Source organism: Lissotriton helveticus, chromosome 6 (genome assembly GCF_964261635.1).
Source record: "Lissotriton helveticus chromosome 6, aLisHel1.1, whole genome shotgun sequence".
Taxonomy (NCBI): Eukaryota; Metazoa; Chordata; class Amphibia; order Caudata; family Salamandridae; genus Lissotriton; species Lissotriton helveticus.
In genome coordinates, this window is record NC_136067.1 from 1,907,550,724 (window position 1) to 1,907,568,979 (window position 18,256).

Below are 18,256 nucleotides of genomic sequence, written 5' to 3' on the forward strand. Positions count from 1 at the left end.
GGATTTTCATACATATGCCCCTTGGTGCCTCAAATGCATAAAACAATGTTTTGCAGCTGTGCATGGCAGACATTGGTGCAGTGCCTAATTTGTTCAAGAATAAATGCAAGTGGTTAAAGCTCTGCTCAGAAACCTGCATCAGGAACCAGCGTGCTGCATACCAAGGCTGCAACGTCTGGAATCCAACTCTTGCCTCTTTAATCGACTCCCAGACACCAAATCAAATCAAATCATCTTTATTCGGTTTCCTTTTTCTTTGAAAACCATAAAAGTACATAAAAACACAGTAAATGTTTTAAAATGCATTCGTTTTAAATCAAACGATACGTATAAAAAAAATAAAGTGCGCCGTCTGTGATCATAAGTTCAGTCTATGTCTGATACAAAGTTTGAGGTATTGTGCGACTGATTTAGTCATCAAGTAGTTTTCCAGAAATTGTAGTGCCAAGTAAGCAGGGCGGCATCTGCGGATTTTTAGAACTTTAAGTACTGGTATTATCCATCGTTTGCGTAATGGTATGTAAAATTTGCAAAAAAATAACACATGAATAGTGGACTGGGATGACATTGAGTCACAAGGGCATACTGAAATATTATGTGTCCAGTCGTTTTGTTTGGGAAACAAAACCAAATAGTGATATAAATTGAACCTAAGACGTGTGAGAAGAAGTTTTTCATGTTGAGTTAAATCAAACTGCAGGTAGGGTTGGATGGTAGGCACCAGCTGAATCATTAGACAATGCTGGACTGATGGCTTCCCTATTTCTGTCAGTAGCCGAAGTTGGGATAGATGCGACATGCAAATTGTTTTAAGTTCTTTTTTTGATATGTCTGCAACTGAAAATGGATCATCGAAAAACCTCCGGAAACATATGTCTGTAATAAAGGATTCCACGTAGGCCAACCATTTTATTTTTCTCATGTTATCTAATTTCAGACAGTCCTGGATTATTGTTCTTGTAAGGTGACACTCATCCGTGGCCCATATTCTGCGCCATAACATGATTGGTTGGATTTTGATAATGTCACTAATAAATTCAACCCCGAGTTCGAGATGACATCCGTACGTTGTTGTGCTTCTCGGGACAGCCAGTAGAAATCTGAAAAAAGAATTTTCGGTTTTTTGCAGTTGCTCGACGTTTGTCGTTCCCCATACCCCTGCTCCAAAGGTGGCAGTGCTTATGCATTTAGCATTATAGATCTTAATCATTTCGGTCGGGGGCCTTTTTCCGAGACGAAGGGAGAAAGCTTTTAATGCCCCAATGGTTCTTATGAGGGACAATTTTCGAGAGTTAACTGCGTCTTTCCAATTGAAAGCCTCGTCCATAGTGATGCCTAGATAGGGGTACGTTTTTGTTCTTGCAAGGGGTACATTGTCCACATATATAGTCTTTGCTTTTTTCCCCTTGGTACCTGCGTGCATCACGTACATTTTTTTGATGTTAATTTTCAAATTTAAGCTGTTCATAAAGGTGCTATAATTGTTTAGGGCCCGTTGAAGTTGGACAGGGGTTTGAGCAAGAATTACCGCGTCGTCGGCGTATAATAATGCAGGAATCTGCCGACGACCTGCTTCAGGGAGATCTTTTACGTCCTTTAGCATTGCACTCTCGAGGCCATTGGTAGAGAGCGTGAATAAGAAGGGGGCCAGTACGCACCCTTGTCTGACCCCCTTCTGTATGGGAAAACTGTCTGTCAATTGTCCACCTGTCCCAAATCTGACCTTACCGGTAGCTCCAGTATATAATTTGCGGAGAAAGTCAACAATTGGTGGTTCAATCCCCATTTGCAGCATTATTCTCCAGAGTTTGGAGTGTTGGACACAGTCAAAAGCTGCTGTGAGGTCGACGTAGACCATGTGTAGACAGGAACTCTTTGCATTAACGTATTTTCCGGCCAGTAATGTTAAATTTAGCACTTGATCCACAGTACTCAGTCCAGCCCTGAAACCATATTGCAGGTCTGAAAGGAAAGCGCACCGTGTTCTTTTGACCACTCCTGGAGACGATCGAGAAGTATGCGCCCCGCCATCTTTCCGATCAAATCCAGGAGGGAGATTGGGCGGTAACAGGAAGGACTGTCCCTATTGTCTTTCTCAAAAATAGGGACGAGTATCGAGGTGGACCAGGAGTCGGGGAGGTTAGTGTTCTTTGCCGCGTTTAGTACCTTGTTAAGGAGAGGAGACCAAAGATCAGGTAAAAGTTTATAAAAATCCATTGGGACCGAGTCAGGTCCTGGTGCTTTGCCTGTTTTAGCCGATTTTAAGGCTTTTGTTGTTTCATTCAGTGTAAAATGAATAGCTATTGGATAATTCACAGGCGGAAGAGATCCCTGAACAGTTAAATCTGCAGATTTATCCTCTCCAAATACTCCTGAAAAATGTTGCACCCAATCCTGTGCATTTATTGCTACGTCCAGGGAGGGCTCGTTATTGTTATCTTTTAGGAAGGGATTTTTTACTATCTCCCTGACTCCCAGACACACTCTGCCCCTTTATTTCACTTTTGCAGGTTACTACTTTCTTCTTTTATGATGATTTCTCTTTCCCTTCCCTTTGTGTGTTTTTTCTTCTCTTGCCCTCAGGAAATGTACCATCAGAAAAAAAAAATGCCGGTCCCGAAAAACAAGTGACAGTGAACCCTATGGGTAACCACCTCCTCAAATTAAGCACATCGGTGCGTGTACCAAAGCTCCAGTTCTGTGTTGGCAACTGCAGCAGAACAGGAACAAACATAATGATCATGGCAGGCAATCAATGATATTAGCAGAGCTCAGGTGGACCTCAGAGCCATACTGAGCTTCAAACGCGGGAGGATAAGGAGACTTGGAGAGGTTGCATTGGACCGGCAGCCGTGTCAAGCAGCTCTTGGCTTGTGGAGTGGGTGGGAAGGCAAATGGCCACTCACAGCAAAAGCTGCATTGACAATAGGGCACGAATTGTATTTCCCCATCACCAATGTAACGTTAGTGATACAATAGAACCATCCGCAGAAGGAAGTGAGCTTGATCCAACAACTGTCTAATGCATAAAAAGCACTGAAGTCAATGACTAAGCGGGCGTGTTTGCCAAACTCATGACATGAAATCTTGTAACAGACAGTTAAAGCTGCTTGGATGCAAGACCTAAAAGAGTCCAATGAAGTCGGTAGTGGAAGGAACAGCTCATTCAAGCAGAACTCTGTGAGATCGAAATGCTATTGGAAGAAGCCACTACGAGAATAAGGAGCCAAAATCGGACAACTGAGATAAACAACAAAGCCATACAAACATGAGCAAGGAGCCAACCCAAAGCCCACTTAAAGTCTATGTTATGCATTGGGAACAATAAGCCTGCCAACAGACAGATAGTGTTTTCTGTAGCAGAGACCTACAAAGAGAGGGAGAGAAAATTAAGAGACAGAGAAAGAAAGGCAGTGTGATGATAAGGAAGAGGATGTGCAGGAAGAGAAACAAAGCGACAAGGCTGTACAAGAACTAGAGAAAGAGAGAGAGTTGGGTGCATGTGTAAAATAGATTTATACTCCACAGACAAAGACAATTAATACAGTTTAGGTATTGAGAGAGCGCAAACTGACCTAAATGTATGAGTGCATCACACTTACCCGTAGTAAGCACAAATCATGAGGAGAAATGCCATGAGTGCTAATAGTATCTGCAATTATATTCTGAATGTATAGCTAATGTAGAGATTTAAGTAGAAGTGGAACTAATACAGAAATGTGTGATACTATATGATTTTATTAGATGTGATTATTCCTGAATCCATGTCGTGTAGCTGTTAAAATGTAAGATGGCATGTGGTTAAACGCAGAATGTGGTAGGCCTCAGGGCCAGAGCTAGAAGGGAAGGTGTTTCTTTTCACGACATAGATTGTACTAATGTTTTGGTCATTGCATTAATGGGCCATGATTTATAGATGTGTTTACTGAATAATAGAATAAGAGTATTAACATGCTTTAATTAATGAAGAAGTTGAATGCTATAATTATTATGAGAAATGCTGTAGGCCTGAAATGTTTTAACATTGGTTTACACGTACATGTCTGGGCCAAGAAATGTTGCGAACCTTTTTGGAAGTCTATGAGAGTTGGGATCTTGGCTGCAGATGTCTGTCTGCAAGAGAGAAGGGGGAATCCAATTATAAATAAAATGAATAGAGGTCTGTTCAGTAGACGGCCCAGACATGGAGGAGGGTTCCGGAATGTTTAAGGGGTATCAGCGGGCCGGAGAAGAGTCTGAGAAGCAAGGTCAACTCCAACGTATGAGGCCCAACACAAAGCAGCATGGAAAAAGCCAGAAGCTACACCACGTGAGGGGCGTCTCGCGAGGGGCGTCTCAAATGTTGTTGACTGTTTTGTATTAGGGACAGCACCCTTGGGTGGAGTTAGAGCAGATACCTGAGGACCCTTTAGAGAGTGGATGGGTAGGTAGAGAGGGGTCATGACTGGAGAACTATAGGTTTTCACCAAGAGACTAAGAGTGAGTGACTTCCCTTGGGGGTCATTCACTGCTGACACCTTTGTTAGGTTGGGATTTGGTTAAGTAGGGATACCATCTAGAGCAGGGTAGGGACAGCCTAACCTGTGCGTTTTCCTCCAACTTAAATGAAGGAGAGATATGCGTCAATGCTGATAGCTTTATTATTCTTAGAACTTGTGTTAGTAATTTCCGTTGCTCGTCTGAGGGCTTTCAGAGAGCACATGTATGTAGTTGGACCTGTGTATCTCGTGAATCTCATTCTGAGATGCCTGTATTTGCAGCTTATCCTATCCTTACAATAAACTTTTGAAAGCTAGAAGTTGTTTGTGATCTTTGGGAGCGAAGTCCTTTATTGGGTGAACTGGCTTGGTAAATAGATGCACTTACTTCCTCAAAGACAGGCAACAAAGGTTCAGTCGACCAGATCGAGGTTTAGGTCAATAGTGATAAGGTATCGATCGAAATCTCGCCCTTCCAGTTGGTAGCTATAGAGGATGGTTGCCTTCTTGAGGACGGTGACCTAGGCCAGGTTAGCTTACCCCAAGGCCCCTAGAAATCGATGATCGGAAGAACCGCCCGCCGAAGAAGATCCGGATGACGTGAGACAGAAAAAGCAGCAGTATCGGTCGAGAGTGAGTATAAAGGGTCATGCGTGTTAGATTGCGGTGTTTTTGTATTGTATCTATGTTGTAATGTCTGGCGGAGTTGAATGTCTGTAGAGTGACTGTGGAACAGGTTGTGAGCGCGCGCAACCGGTGGAAATCTTAAGTTCAAAGAGAGCTTAAGTGGTTCGGGTGTATCGGACACCCAGAGTAATTGTTAACTAGTGTGAAGGGGGTCATGAGGTACCATTGATCACCCGAAAGACCGAGATAGGGGGAACGTAAGAGTGAGTGCGTGAGTAACGGACGCTGGTCGGAGGTTACTGTGTGTGTAAGCAACCTATCAGAGAGACGATAGACATTTCGTCAGTTGTGTTGACAATTACATATAGGCTGTGGACGTACAGTCGAGGGAAGTGACCGCTTGGTCGGAAGTAGTCATTTTTCGGTGTATGAATGGGACGCATGCATGACCGGGAGACGAGTTGAGAAAGGAGGGGTGCTGCTGCGAAGCGGAGAAAAGTGACGTCAGGAAGTGTCGCGCAGTGATTGGCTGACCGGAGAAAGACCGCGCCGTGATAGGCCAGCTAGCAAAGACGTCAGAAAGTGTCGCGACGTGATTGGCCGAACGGAGAAAGACCGCGCTGCGATAGGCCAAGTTAGCAAAGCCGCGACAGGATTGGTGGATTGTCATCAGGAAGTAAACAGAGTAGCGAGGCTGGATATTGTGCGCATAATTATGAAGTGTTTTAAATGGCTGAGAGCGGTGTTTAAAAAAGAGAAGCGGGGATCGTATGAAGGGGAAGAAGCCCCGCCGGAGGGTACGCCGGCTCGTTACATGGCAGTGAATGTTGGGTTGCATACGATCCTTTGGATATCAGAGTGGAGTAAGATTACGGAAGGAAATGAGGAACTGACGTTCCCGAAGTACGGGACGTTCAGATTAGAGGTGTTACATCGATTAAAATCAGTCATGACCTCAATGAGACCATTGCCTAGACCGACCCAGTTTGAAGCTCTTGATGCATGGATTAGGGCAGCGCATGAAAAGAATATGAACAGACGACAAGAAAGGGTGAAACGATCGGTAAGGGCAGTGCAGGATGCCAGGTGGGATGCGGATGCTAAAAGATGGAGAGTGCATAACATGGAAGTCAATAAACTGTACCCAGTGTTAGAGGTGCCCGGAAATAAAAGCCCCCTAGAAGAAGATGATGAGAGCGAAACAGAGGATAGCCTGATAAACAGATTATTGACAGACAGGCCACCCCCGTATAATAGAGCAGGGGGAGAGGTCGAGCATAGTGAAGGAGAAAAGGGGGGCAATGCAGGAGAGCATGGACCGCTTCCCAGTTCAGAGTGGGATCCTGAGGCAAAGAAAGAGCTGTCCCAGCCTAGTCAGGTGCAACAGGTAGTCGGGAGGTTTGTGGTACAAAGAGCGCCGGAAACGGAGAGCGCCACATCCTACGCATTACCAGATGCACTACAGGTACCTGTTACCATAGGTCCTATAATATCGATATATGACCAAGAGAGAGCAAGAGGGGAAGAACGGGTACGGAAGGACAGAGAAAGAGCAGGGACGGCAAGGAGGAACGATACGATTAATTCCCCAAGTCAGATGCCGATACCAAGAGAGTGGAGCACCCCGATGCACACAGCAGGGGATCCAGGAGGGGACCCTGGGGGCCCTAGATGGCCAGTGGATCTGAGGGGATCTGGACGAAAATCCTTTCAAGAGCTAAATGAGTACATGAAGAAGTGGGATGAGGCAGTGGAGGCTCACAAGAGCATCATAGCTGCAGAAGCTGAAAGGGAAAGTCAGGACAGCAGAGCTCGGACTCACTGCGGGGCTGGGGAGAGCAGCCCGGAGTGGGACTGTAGAGAGAGAGATAGTAGGGGAGTCACCCATTGGGCCCGGAGTGGAGGTAGAACAGACCTGGAAAACGGGGGCCCCGGGAATGGGAGGGTGGCGCGCCCAATACTCAGTGAGGAGGAGAGGAGAGCGCAAGAGTACAGAAACAGCTTTAAGTGTCCACACTGTGTGCCCGGCACCAGAGAACTGAATGGGAGTTGTGAGAGGTCGCACCATAGTCCCTGTGATGACGGAAATGAGCGCAGCCCAGGGAATATGGGGAACCAGGAAGGATCGTATCGGATACTGAGCGATACTAGGCAAAGGGAGAGTAGCGACCAGAGGGAAAATAACAGAGAGGCGTACGGTGAAAGGAGAGAAGAAGAAGAGAGTGGGCAGAGCAAGAGTGGGGGTAACAGGCCCGTGTTCCATCACCTTCCAAGATCGGATGGCCGAGCATGGGACCTGGAGAGATGGGAGCAAGGGAAGGCACTCATTAACTCTCCCGAGCCCAAACGTAGAGCTCGAAGTTGGGATGGTAGGGAGACTAGTGAGCCCCCTTCGAAAGACATATTGCGAGCTGAGATAAAAGCCAAGAGACTCGATGTCGCCAGCTTAAGGTCAGACCTGGATGACATGATAGATGGTACCCTGCCTTTAGAAAGAATGGAAATGTATGAACAGGATGAAATACTGTATATGGCAAAGGACATCACTCGAAAAGCGAGAGCAATCCATGAGAAGTTAGTCGAACTAGCAGGCAAATATATGGTGGACCTGTCAAGAACCAAAGCATTACAGGGTAACCACAGGCTACATTACACAGATCGAGACCTAGATGAGAGGAGAACGATTGGGCTGAAAACGCACATAAGGGAACTGATCACTGGAATAAGGACATGGAGGGCTCTAGATAAGTGGGAAGAGAGGTGGTCCAAGAAAGGGACCGTCAGGAGAAGCACGCTTGGTATGACACCAGGACAGCAGGGAATAGAAGCATACCCTTTGCGTGAAGTCGCAAATGGGAACTATGTGCATGTCCCTTGGAGTAGGGGAGATTTAGCTGCTTTTACCACCTCCTTCCCCAAATTGCGGGAAAACCCAGTGGAGTGGTACAAGCAAGTCGAGAGATTTGTAAAAATCTCAAAGGTCCTATGGATAGATCTGAACACGCTGTTTGACATTGTAGTACCAGGAGATCTGTGGACAGCATGCAAGGTTAGCGCTGAGTGGCCCACAACGGAGCCAGAGAGAGATGCTAAGACTAATGGGCCGTCCGAGATTGTGATGGCAAAATTCGAGAGAGTGATGACTTGGCTGAAAGAGAAAGTGCCAATGCAAGACATAGATTGGGTCAGAATAGACCGAACCAGACAGGAACCTAAAGAGACAGTCCACGAATATTACGAGAGATTGCTGAAGGCGTTTAAACAGTATAGCGGCTTGGATGTAATGGATCCAAAAGACATAGGGCAATTTGTGTCCAAGTTCGTCCTGGGACTGAGACCGGATATTAGTTTAATGATTCAGCAACACTCGATTTGTTGGCAAAGTAAACCCCTAGACGAAATACTGAGGTATGCCAGGTACTGCTGTGATGAGATAGACTCCAAGGCTAAGAAACTAAAAGAAAAGTTGATGGTGGTACAGATGCAGGCAGCAGGAAAGGGGGGACAGCAGCAACAGCAGCAAGGAACAGGTACAGGAGGAAAGAAGCAGTACAGTCAGAACAAGGGCAATGAGGAGAGTTCCACCTTTAGACCCAGATTAGACATAGCTGCCTTGAAGAAAACGACTAGGTGCCACCAGTGTAACGAGGTGGGGCATTGGAAACGCGAGTGTCCCTACAATGTAGAGATAGGAGAACAAGAGATAGAGGAGGACGAGGTCCAGAGCGCGCCTACAAGAGGGGTGACGCCATACCAGGGAAAGGTGCTCAAAGGGGGGGGGGCTCCTCCCCGAGCCCAGTTCCCGCAACCTCCTCGAGTAGGGACTATGGGTAAGACCTATAGACAGATGCCCCTGTTTGTAGAAGGAGAAGAGTGCTATTATGTGGACCCATTAACCGGACAGAGAGTGGAAAGAGAAGACTGCACCCTCGGGGCAGCCTTGGAGGTGGACCAGAGGGGACCCTATGTCGAAGCAGAAGTAGCAGGGTGCCCCACGACATTTCTGGTGGACACAGGAGCCACTAGGTCCACGATCAGATCAGCTGCAGTTCCAGACCTGCCCATGTCTGGGGAGACCATACAAGTGGTAGGGGTTGCAAACAGGAGAATAACCAGCCAATTGACAGAACCGGTACAGGTGAAAATAGGGAAGTACAGCGATGAGCACCAGTTTGTGGTTTGCGATTCAAGTCCTGTGTGTCTGCTAGGGAGAGACCTGTTGTGTAAATTGAATTGTACAATATACTGTACACCTCAGGGAGTGGAGGTATTGACCAATGATGATGACGCAGACTTCAAAGTTGCAAACTCAAGAATATGCGTGGAGCTGTACCCTACTTTGACAGTAGATGAGCTCCCCTGGGACTTGAGAGAGACAGTGGCACCAGAAGTATGGGATTTCACTGGGGAAGAGATAGGATTGGTCAAAGGGGTGGACCCAGTGAAAATTGTAGTGAAACCGCATGCTGAGTTCCCAAGAACACCCCAATATAAATTGACTCCAGAAACGATTGCAGGCATAAAACCCGTGATCGAGTCCATGATTAAACAGGGAATACTGAAAGAAATCGTGGGTAGTCCATGCAACTCCCCGATTATGGGTCTGCAGAAACCAAATGGGAAATTCAGGATAGTGCAGGACCTTCGAAAGATTAATAACATAGTCGTTTCGTGTTGTCCAGTGGTGCCGAATCCATCAGTGATACTGTTTCAGATTCCATTCCAAGCTGAGTGGTTCACTGTGATAGATCTTTGTCAGGCTTTCTTTTCGATCCCTCTGGACGAAGAAAGCCATTTTCTTTTCGCATTTAAGCTGGAAGGTCGCGTCCTAACATGGTGTCGTATTCCTCAGGGGTATACAGAGAGCCCATCGATCTTTAACCAGCTTTTGAAGAAAAATCTTGAAAGTCTAGTGCTGCCCCAGAAGTCAGTTCTGGTCCAGTACATAGACGACCTCCTCGTGGCGTCAGAAACAGAAGAAGCTTGCAGGGAGGACTCCATTGCTTTGTTAAATCACCTAGCTGCCAATGGGCACAAGGTGTCCCCGGGAAAGTTGCAGTACTGCCTGACAGAAGTGCAGTACTTGGGACACAGAATAGAGAAAGGCAAACGGAAGGTGTCACCAGACAGGATAGAGGCGATCATGAAAATGAATGCACCTAGGACACAGAGAGAGGTCAGGATGTTCCTAGGGATGGTGGGTTATTGCCGACAGTGGATCGCGAACTTTTCACTGAAAGCAAAGCCCTTGCAAAAACTGACGCACAAGGAGGTGAGCGACCCGGTACCATGGGACAAAGACTGTTTGATGGCATTCTTACAGCTGCGAGAGGACCTGTGTCGTGCTCCGGCATTGGGAATGCCTGATTACAATAAACCATTTTTGCTTTACTGTTGTGAGAGAGAAGGTTGCGCGTTGTCTGTGTTAGTCCAAATCCATGGGAATGCCCGTAGACCAGTTGCTTATTTCTCGGCTACTTTAGACCCAGTAGCCGCAGCGTTGCCCGGATGTCTCAAATCCGTTGCTGCAACGGGTGTCAGCATTGAGAGATGTGAAAATATCGTCATGGGGCACCCGTTAGAGGTGTGCGTGCCCCATTCTGTTGAACTGTTGATGACCAGGACCAAAACACAGCATCTGACCAACAGCAGGCTCACGCGCTATGAGCAAGTTATTCTTGCTGCAGAGAATGTGACCCTCAAGAGATGCTCTGTTTTGAACCCTGCCACCTTGATGCCACTCCCAAATGATATCGAGGATGATGATGAATGTACAGACCATGACTGCCTCGATGTGACTGAACTATGCACCAAACCCAGACCCGACATCGTAGATGAGCCACTGACCGACCCAGACGAAATTTTCTTTGTCGATGGCTCATGTGTAAGAGACGAAGTTGGGCAGTTGAGAGCAGCTTATGCTGTTTGTACAATTACTGGAGTTGTGGAAGCTGGGTGCCTGGAAGGAGTACACTCCGCTCAGGTAGCCGAGATTATTGCCTTGACACGTGCTTGCTTGGCAAGCAATCAAATTCGAGTCACCATATACACCGACAGCCAATATGGTTATGGGGTGGTTCATGATTACGGGCAGTTATGGTCTCAAAGAGGGTTCATGACCTCTTCAGGCTCTCCCATTCGCAATGGAGAGTTTGTGCGCCTGTTGTTAGAGGCGTTGCAATGCCCAGCAGGTATAGCAGTTGTAAAGTGCACCGCACATACCAGAAATGAGGACTTCGTTTCGAAAGGCAATAGATATGCTGATGAAGTTGCGCGGTATTGCGCGGAACAAGGGTACTCTTTCACAGAGGTGGAAGTGGGTGGAATAAATGTAAGGACTGAATTAGCCATGATATTGGAAACTGTTGATACTTGGGATGAACTGTCAAACATGCAAGAAAATGCTCCTGATTCTGAAAAAGAAACATGGGAAAAGGCAGGATGTGTAATGGGTGAGTCCCATTTTTGGGTCTCAGCAGACGGCAGAGCAGTGTTGCCCAATGAGATGGTGAGTCCAATGGCCAGACTTATACATGGTCCCGTACACTTAGGGAGAGATGCTATGCTGAGAGTGTTTAGACAGACTTGGTACAATCCTAAGTTTAGAATAGCAGCAGAAGCAGTGTGCCAGCGTTGTGTGACCTGTCAGCAGCTGAAAATAGGGAAAAGAACACCAGTTGCACTGAGTCACATAGGAAGGTCTGGAGGTCCATTCAATCGAATGCAGATAGATTTCATTGAAATGCCAAGGTGCAACCGCCTCCGCTATGTCCTGGTGGTTGTTTGTGTATTCTCCAGATGGGTTGAGGCATACCCTACACGTAGGTGCGACACCCTCACAGTGGCCAAGTTACTGCTTAGGGAACTCATTCCGCGCTTCGGGGTGCCGGCCTTTTTGGAATCAGATAGGGGAACGCATTTTAACAGCGAGCTTGTGAAGATGATTTGTGCAGCTCTGAATATCGATCAGAAGTTGCATTGCAGTTACCGACCAGAAGCCTCAGGAATTGTGGAGCAGATCAATGGCACGATCAAAGCCCGAATTGCAAAAGTGTGCTCCTCAACGACCCTGAGTTGGCCTGACGCCCTGCCATTGGTCCTCATGAGCCTTCGTAGTACCCCAGACAGAAGAACGGGGTTGTCACCACATGAGGTGTTAATGGGGAGAGCAATGAGGCTGCCATCTGTCCCAACTACTGCACTGTTAAATATCACAGATGATATGATCCTAGACTATTGTAAGGGGCTGTCTGACGCCATTCGTTCTGTGTCCCTTCAGGTGCAGGCTGCCGAGGTTCCATCGTGCCAGGGCCCGTGTCATGACCTGTATCCTGGGGACTGGGTCCTGGTGAAAAAACATGTGAGAAGAAGCTGCTTGGATATTCGTTGGCGTGGGCCCTTCCAGATCATCCTGATCACGAACACGGCTGTGAAGGTGGGAGGCCTGCCCAATTGGATCCACGCGTCACATACGCGAAGGGTTCCAGCACCTCGGGAAGAAACAGCTCCTCTCTCGGATAGACGTCCAGCAGAGGACCGAGAAGCCATAGAGGGGGCTAGCCAAGCTGTAGAGGTGCCAGCGGAAGCAGGGAACGAGTCTGACCAAGCTGAGGACGGTCAGTACAACAGCGAAACAGACGACGCTACAGAAGGAGAAAGTAGCTGGGAGTACGAGTCAGACACTGACAGGTCTGACAGAGAGCGAGAACAGACAAGAAGGAGAAGGAGTAGAAGGGCACGTGGAGAAGCTAATTGGCCGCAAAGAAGGAGCTCTAGCCTGAGGTCAACTCCAGAGGTAACCCTTCCTCCGATATCAGAAGACTCAGACCCGGAAGAAGGTGCTCAGGGCGCTGAAGCACCGGACCGAAGAAGGTCAAGAAGAGTGCGTGTGCCTAACAGAAGATACTCCACACCTGAGTGGACATATCTGGCGACAAATGTCTGTGAAACAGGAGACAGGGAGGATCCGAGCGGTGGTGGTGTCCAGTTCTGAGCCCATCGTCACCGTGGAAATACGACTGTTGGTACCCGGAGTCGAACAAGAAGGGTCACTAACATTCATGCTCCCCAGACCTCCCCGCCTCAGCAAGTTAAAACATATGTTTCTCTCAGAATTGCAATTCCCCGACTTTGGTACAACAATAACAGCACATGAAGAGCACAATCTTCGTTTGGAAATACTGAACTTTGCTATCGAAGCTGCAGGCACAAACTTGATAGTAGACTGTTAAAGGACTTTGTAAATAAAGCGAGCAGAAAAAGAAGATTACCTAGCGCCCAGGAAGCAGAGAATATTAGGGAACTTCCCTTGAGTTGATGGAGAAGGGCTAGGGTTGTCTTTATTGAACTGTTAAAGGACTTTTGCGAAGAAGGTTGTCAGCTTCCAGTTGTGTGGATTCTAAAGACAAAAGGATTAAAAAGAGACTGTAAAGGAACGAGAAGAAAAGAACTTTTTGCTAAGATAAGAGAGAGCCATATTGTCTGACGAAATGGAAGCCGGCACCCAGAACCGCAGAGCTAAATGTATAATAGGTACACTAATAGTAGGAGTGATAATATTAATAGCTTTAGTGGTAACAATTTCTTATGTAGAGGGACATGAGGAAGAGGCAAAGGTAACTGATGTGAAATCTGTAGAAACGCTTACACCTACTGTTGCTGGTGAGAAAAGGGAAAACATTCAAGAGAAAGCGTTATTAGCTGCAGAAGCCCGCAGGTTACACGTAGATGAGTCCCAAGGAGACTTTAGGTCAAATGCTTATGCTAAACTCTTATATGAATACGTGGATGCCATGGAGGTTAAGGACTGTTACGTCTGCATGCAGTTGCCGGCGTCTGTAGATGAAGGCATTAGATACCATCACCTCCCGCTGACATATGGCATTACATGTAGCTTATTGCTTAGTATATTTTATGAGAGAGATAGTTTTGAATACTATTTCTCCAACTATGATTCAGTGTTGCCAGAAGTCCCAAATTATAAGCAGATGAACAAATGGGACTACTGGAAAAGTGAAGACAGATTGGCCAAGTTCTTCATTCCTTGGATTACCTTAGATACTTCACATGCCCGTAGAAATAACCTGACATGCAAAGTGTCAGAAGTCGAGAAGAAGTTCATAGGGCAGGTGGATGATCGTTACAGGAGACAAAAGATTTTGAAAAAATCAGGACAATGGAAAACAGATTGGACCGAGGAAGAGAAGGCACACAAGAGAAAGGGTAGTAGTGGTCCAATAGCTTTAGATAAGACGCAGAGAGGAAAGCTATGTCTTCACCGAGCCAAAACGTATTATGAAAATGTATACGTGGGAGAAGTCGACTGTGAACATGCTTTCAATATAGAGTACTATACTAAAGATTTCCTGAAGGGAATGCAAGTGATTCCAAATGTGTATTTTGTATGTGGAAGAAATGCCTACGTGAGACTACCTGACAACTGGTATGGATCATGTTACCTAGCAATTGTCTTCCCCAAAATATATCATGCACAAGACTTAGAGATCATTGAGGGCAAGACATCATCGAGGGGAAGGAGAGATATAGGAGATGCAGAAATGGTTGGAGATGTCTTTGGAGCTATGTTCCCTCTTTTGGGTCTAATCCTTAATGATGTTAAAATTAGACGACTGGCAACAGTCGTCGACAGGTTGTCTGCCAGCACTGCTCAGTCCTTAATGCTGGTAGAAGGAGAGATGCAATCGATAAGGGCTATGGTTCTTCAGAACCGTCTTGCGTTAGATGTCCTACTAGCAAAAGAGGGCGGAGTCTGTAAGGCTTTGAAGGTCCAGGAATGTTGTACTTACATTCCAGACAATTCAAAGCCCCTTGAGAAAGTTATTAGGAACATAACTGATATTCACAAAGAGATCGAAGACTTGAGTAGAGAAAATGTCTGGGAAAAGGTGGGCCACGGAATGAGTAAAGTTGGAGGGTGGATTTCCACCTTAGGCAAAAGCTTTGTGTGGTATATACTGAAACCTATCATCATAATATTGATCTGTGGGATCATAGTGTGGGGATTGGTGAGGGTATTCAAATGGTATAGAGCAAAAAGGTCAGAAAGGGCCCAAAGAGAGCAGCTGCAGAGATTGGCTGCCATACAAGATAATCAGTACAGGAGTCTGAGGGCTCTGGAAGCGCAGAGACAAGTTATGCTAGCAATAACTGCAGTTTAAATGTTAGTGATGACCCCGAGAGGTCATCAAAGGGGGGAACTGAGAGAGCGCAAACTGACCTAAATGTATGAGTGCATCACACTTACCCGTAGTAAGCACAAATCATGAGGAGAAATGCCATGAGTGCTAATAGTATCTGCAATTATATTCTGAATGTATAGCTAATGTAGAGATTTAAGTAGAAGTGGAACTAATACAGAAATGTGTGATACTATATGATTTTATTAGATGTGATTATTCCTGAATCCATGTCGTGTAGCTGTTAAAATGTAAGATGGCATGTGGTTAAACGCAGAATGTGGTAGGCCTCAGGGCCAGAGCTAGAAGGGAAGGTGTTTCTTTTCACGACATAGATTGTACTAATGTTTTGGTCATTGCATTAATGGGCCATGATTTATAGATGTGTTTACTGAATAATAGAATAAGAGTATTAACATGCTTTAATTAATGAAGAAGTTGAATGCTATAATTATTATGAGAAATGCTGTAGGCCTGAAATGTTTTAACATTGGTTTACACGTACATGTCTGGGCCAAGAAATGTTGCGAACCTTTTTGGAAGTCTATGAGAGTTGGGATCTTGGCTGCAGATGTCTGTCTGCAAGAGAGAAGGGGGAATCCAATTATAAATAAAATGAATAGAGGTCTGTTCAGTAGACGGCCCAGACATGGAGGAGGGTTCCGGAATGTTTAAGGGGTATCAACGGGCCGGAGAAGAGTCTGAGAAGCAAGGTCAACTCCAACGTATGAGGCCCAACACAAAGCAGCATGGAAAAAGCCAGAAGCTACACCACGTGAGGGGCGTCTCGCGAGGGGCGTCTCAAATGTTGTTGACTGTTTTGTATTAGGGACAGCACCCTTGGGTGGAGTTAGAGCAGATACCTGAGGACCCTTTAGAGAGCGGATGGGTAGGCAGAGAGGGGTCATGACTGGAGAACTATAGGTTTTCACCAAGAGACTAAGAGTGAGTGACTTCCCTTGGGGGTCATTCACTGCTGACACCTTTGTTAGGTTGGGATTTGGTTAAGTAGGGATACCATCTAGAGCAGGGTAGGGACAGCCTAACCTGTGCGTTTTCCTCCAACTTAAATGAAGGAGAGATATGCGTCAATGCTGATAGCTTTATTATTCTTAGAACTTGTGTTAGTAATTTCCGTTGCTCGTCTGAGGGCTTTCAGAGAGCACATGTATGTAGTTGGACCTGTGTATCTCGTGAATCTCATTCTGAGATGCCTGTATTTGCAGCTTATCCTATCCTTACAATAAACTTTTGAAAGCTAGAAGTTGTTTGTGATCTTTGGGAGCGAAGTCCTTTATTGGGTGAACTGGCTTGGTAAATAGATGCACTTACTTCCTCAAAGACAGGCAACAAAGGTTCAGTCGACCAGATCGAGGTTTAGGTCAATAGTGATAAGGTATCGATCGAAATCTCGCCCTTCCAGTATTTAGTCTTACCTATATGAGTTTGTTGAAGATCAAACAAACTGGCTCCATCCACAAATAAATGGGGATCTTTGCATATTTCCTGAAAGAAACAATAAGTAAATAAGTTAAGTCCATTAATATGACATCAACAGTGTATTCCAACCATCTCAATAGTTTGTCTTTCTTTAGAAAGAAATTAGGGGTTGCTTTAAAACGTTTTTCGAGGCACTTTGCAGGTATGAAAGGGAGTTGCTATAATGATACTGCAATGTTTTTGCAGAAAGCTTTCTGTTCCACTTGTATTGGTGCTTTCTGAATAATTATCACATTTTTAAAGAATTTTGAGAATGAGAAAGACAATGATGGCAGATAACCCAAAAGCATTGGCACCACCTCATTGTATGTATTGGGTGGGGGTCTGTAGGACTACTATTACCTGTCTTTTACATGCAGCACTGGTGCATTGAACTAAATTAACTCGAGTCACCCAAGCCAACAAACCTTGTAGAGCTGAGCTGAAGACTTAGTTTTCGCAACAAGGTCACAGAGAAGTTGTTTAAAGCAATGAAAATGGAGTCTTTTCTTTCTTCTGCTCTATTTTCTAGCTAACAATGGCAAGCAGAGAGAACATGGTCTTGTTTTTTACACTCCTTAGATAGTTAGAGAAAAACTAGAATGTTTCTGCTTGTTTCTACTCATTCTGGGCTACTGCAGCTTCTTGTTTTAAAAAAAATCAACGTATATTGAACTGTTTCTAATATCCATTTGCAGACAATATTTCAGTGGTTTTTGATGTGCTTAATTGTTCACTAGAGGTTTTGTAATGTGTACAAACATAATCACTCTTTTATATGAAAAAGCTGTGCACCATGTTTTTAAGTGGTTTGTGGGAAAGGTGTTGGTGTGGCCATGTATTATATGGTACAAAGTACTCCCTGGTGTACATGATAAGGATATTGTCAGTCACATCTGAGTTCCATAACCTTAAAAAAGGAAGTGGGCTTTTGGCCTTGTTACTCTAAATTGTTATGGCACTCCCTGGTAACTTGCAATATCCTTATAATGTATGGCAGGGGGTACTTTATCTCTTATATGGGGTGGAAAGACCATTTTGCTGGAAGCAACCAAAATGGAATACACTTCATCTCTGCATAAAAAACGAATCTAGTCTTATCTCTTTCAGGAGGGCTGTAAAGACCAGGTTATTCAAATCTGGATAACTCGTATGCCAGCCTGACTAACACTCGCAGTTCATACATTACAGCGCTTAGATGCCTCAGGGCAATAATGCACTATACAAAGACAGTTAACATAACATATATGCAAACAAGGGTAGGTTCACAGGAGTTCTTTAGTCCCTGAAACTATTATTGAGTATAAGCTTATTTAGATTTCTTTCCCGTGTTCCTTCACTTTATCAATGTTCCTAGAAACTATAAGTACAGTAAAAGAGATATTCCCATAAATGAAAAGATGCCAGATGTATACTTACATGAATATTACTACTGATATTATAAGTAAATCTAGAATGCATAAATGTTCCAACACA

General features: G+C 45.3%; 1 protein-coding gene across 1 annotated transcript in view; it reads right to left on the minus strand.

The window, feature by feature from the left end:
* The window catches only part of LOC144762929 (calpain-13-like), a 449,243-nt gene that overhangs the window by 322,278 nt on the left and 108,709 nt on the right, over positions 1-18,256 (minus strand). Inside the window, exon 3 of the mRNA XM_078648231.1 lies at positions 16,738-16,807. Within this exon, the coding sequence (XP_078504357.1) occupies positions 16,738-16,807 (70 nt within the window). The remainder of the gene's footprint in view (positions 1-16,737; positions 16,808-18,256) is intronic.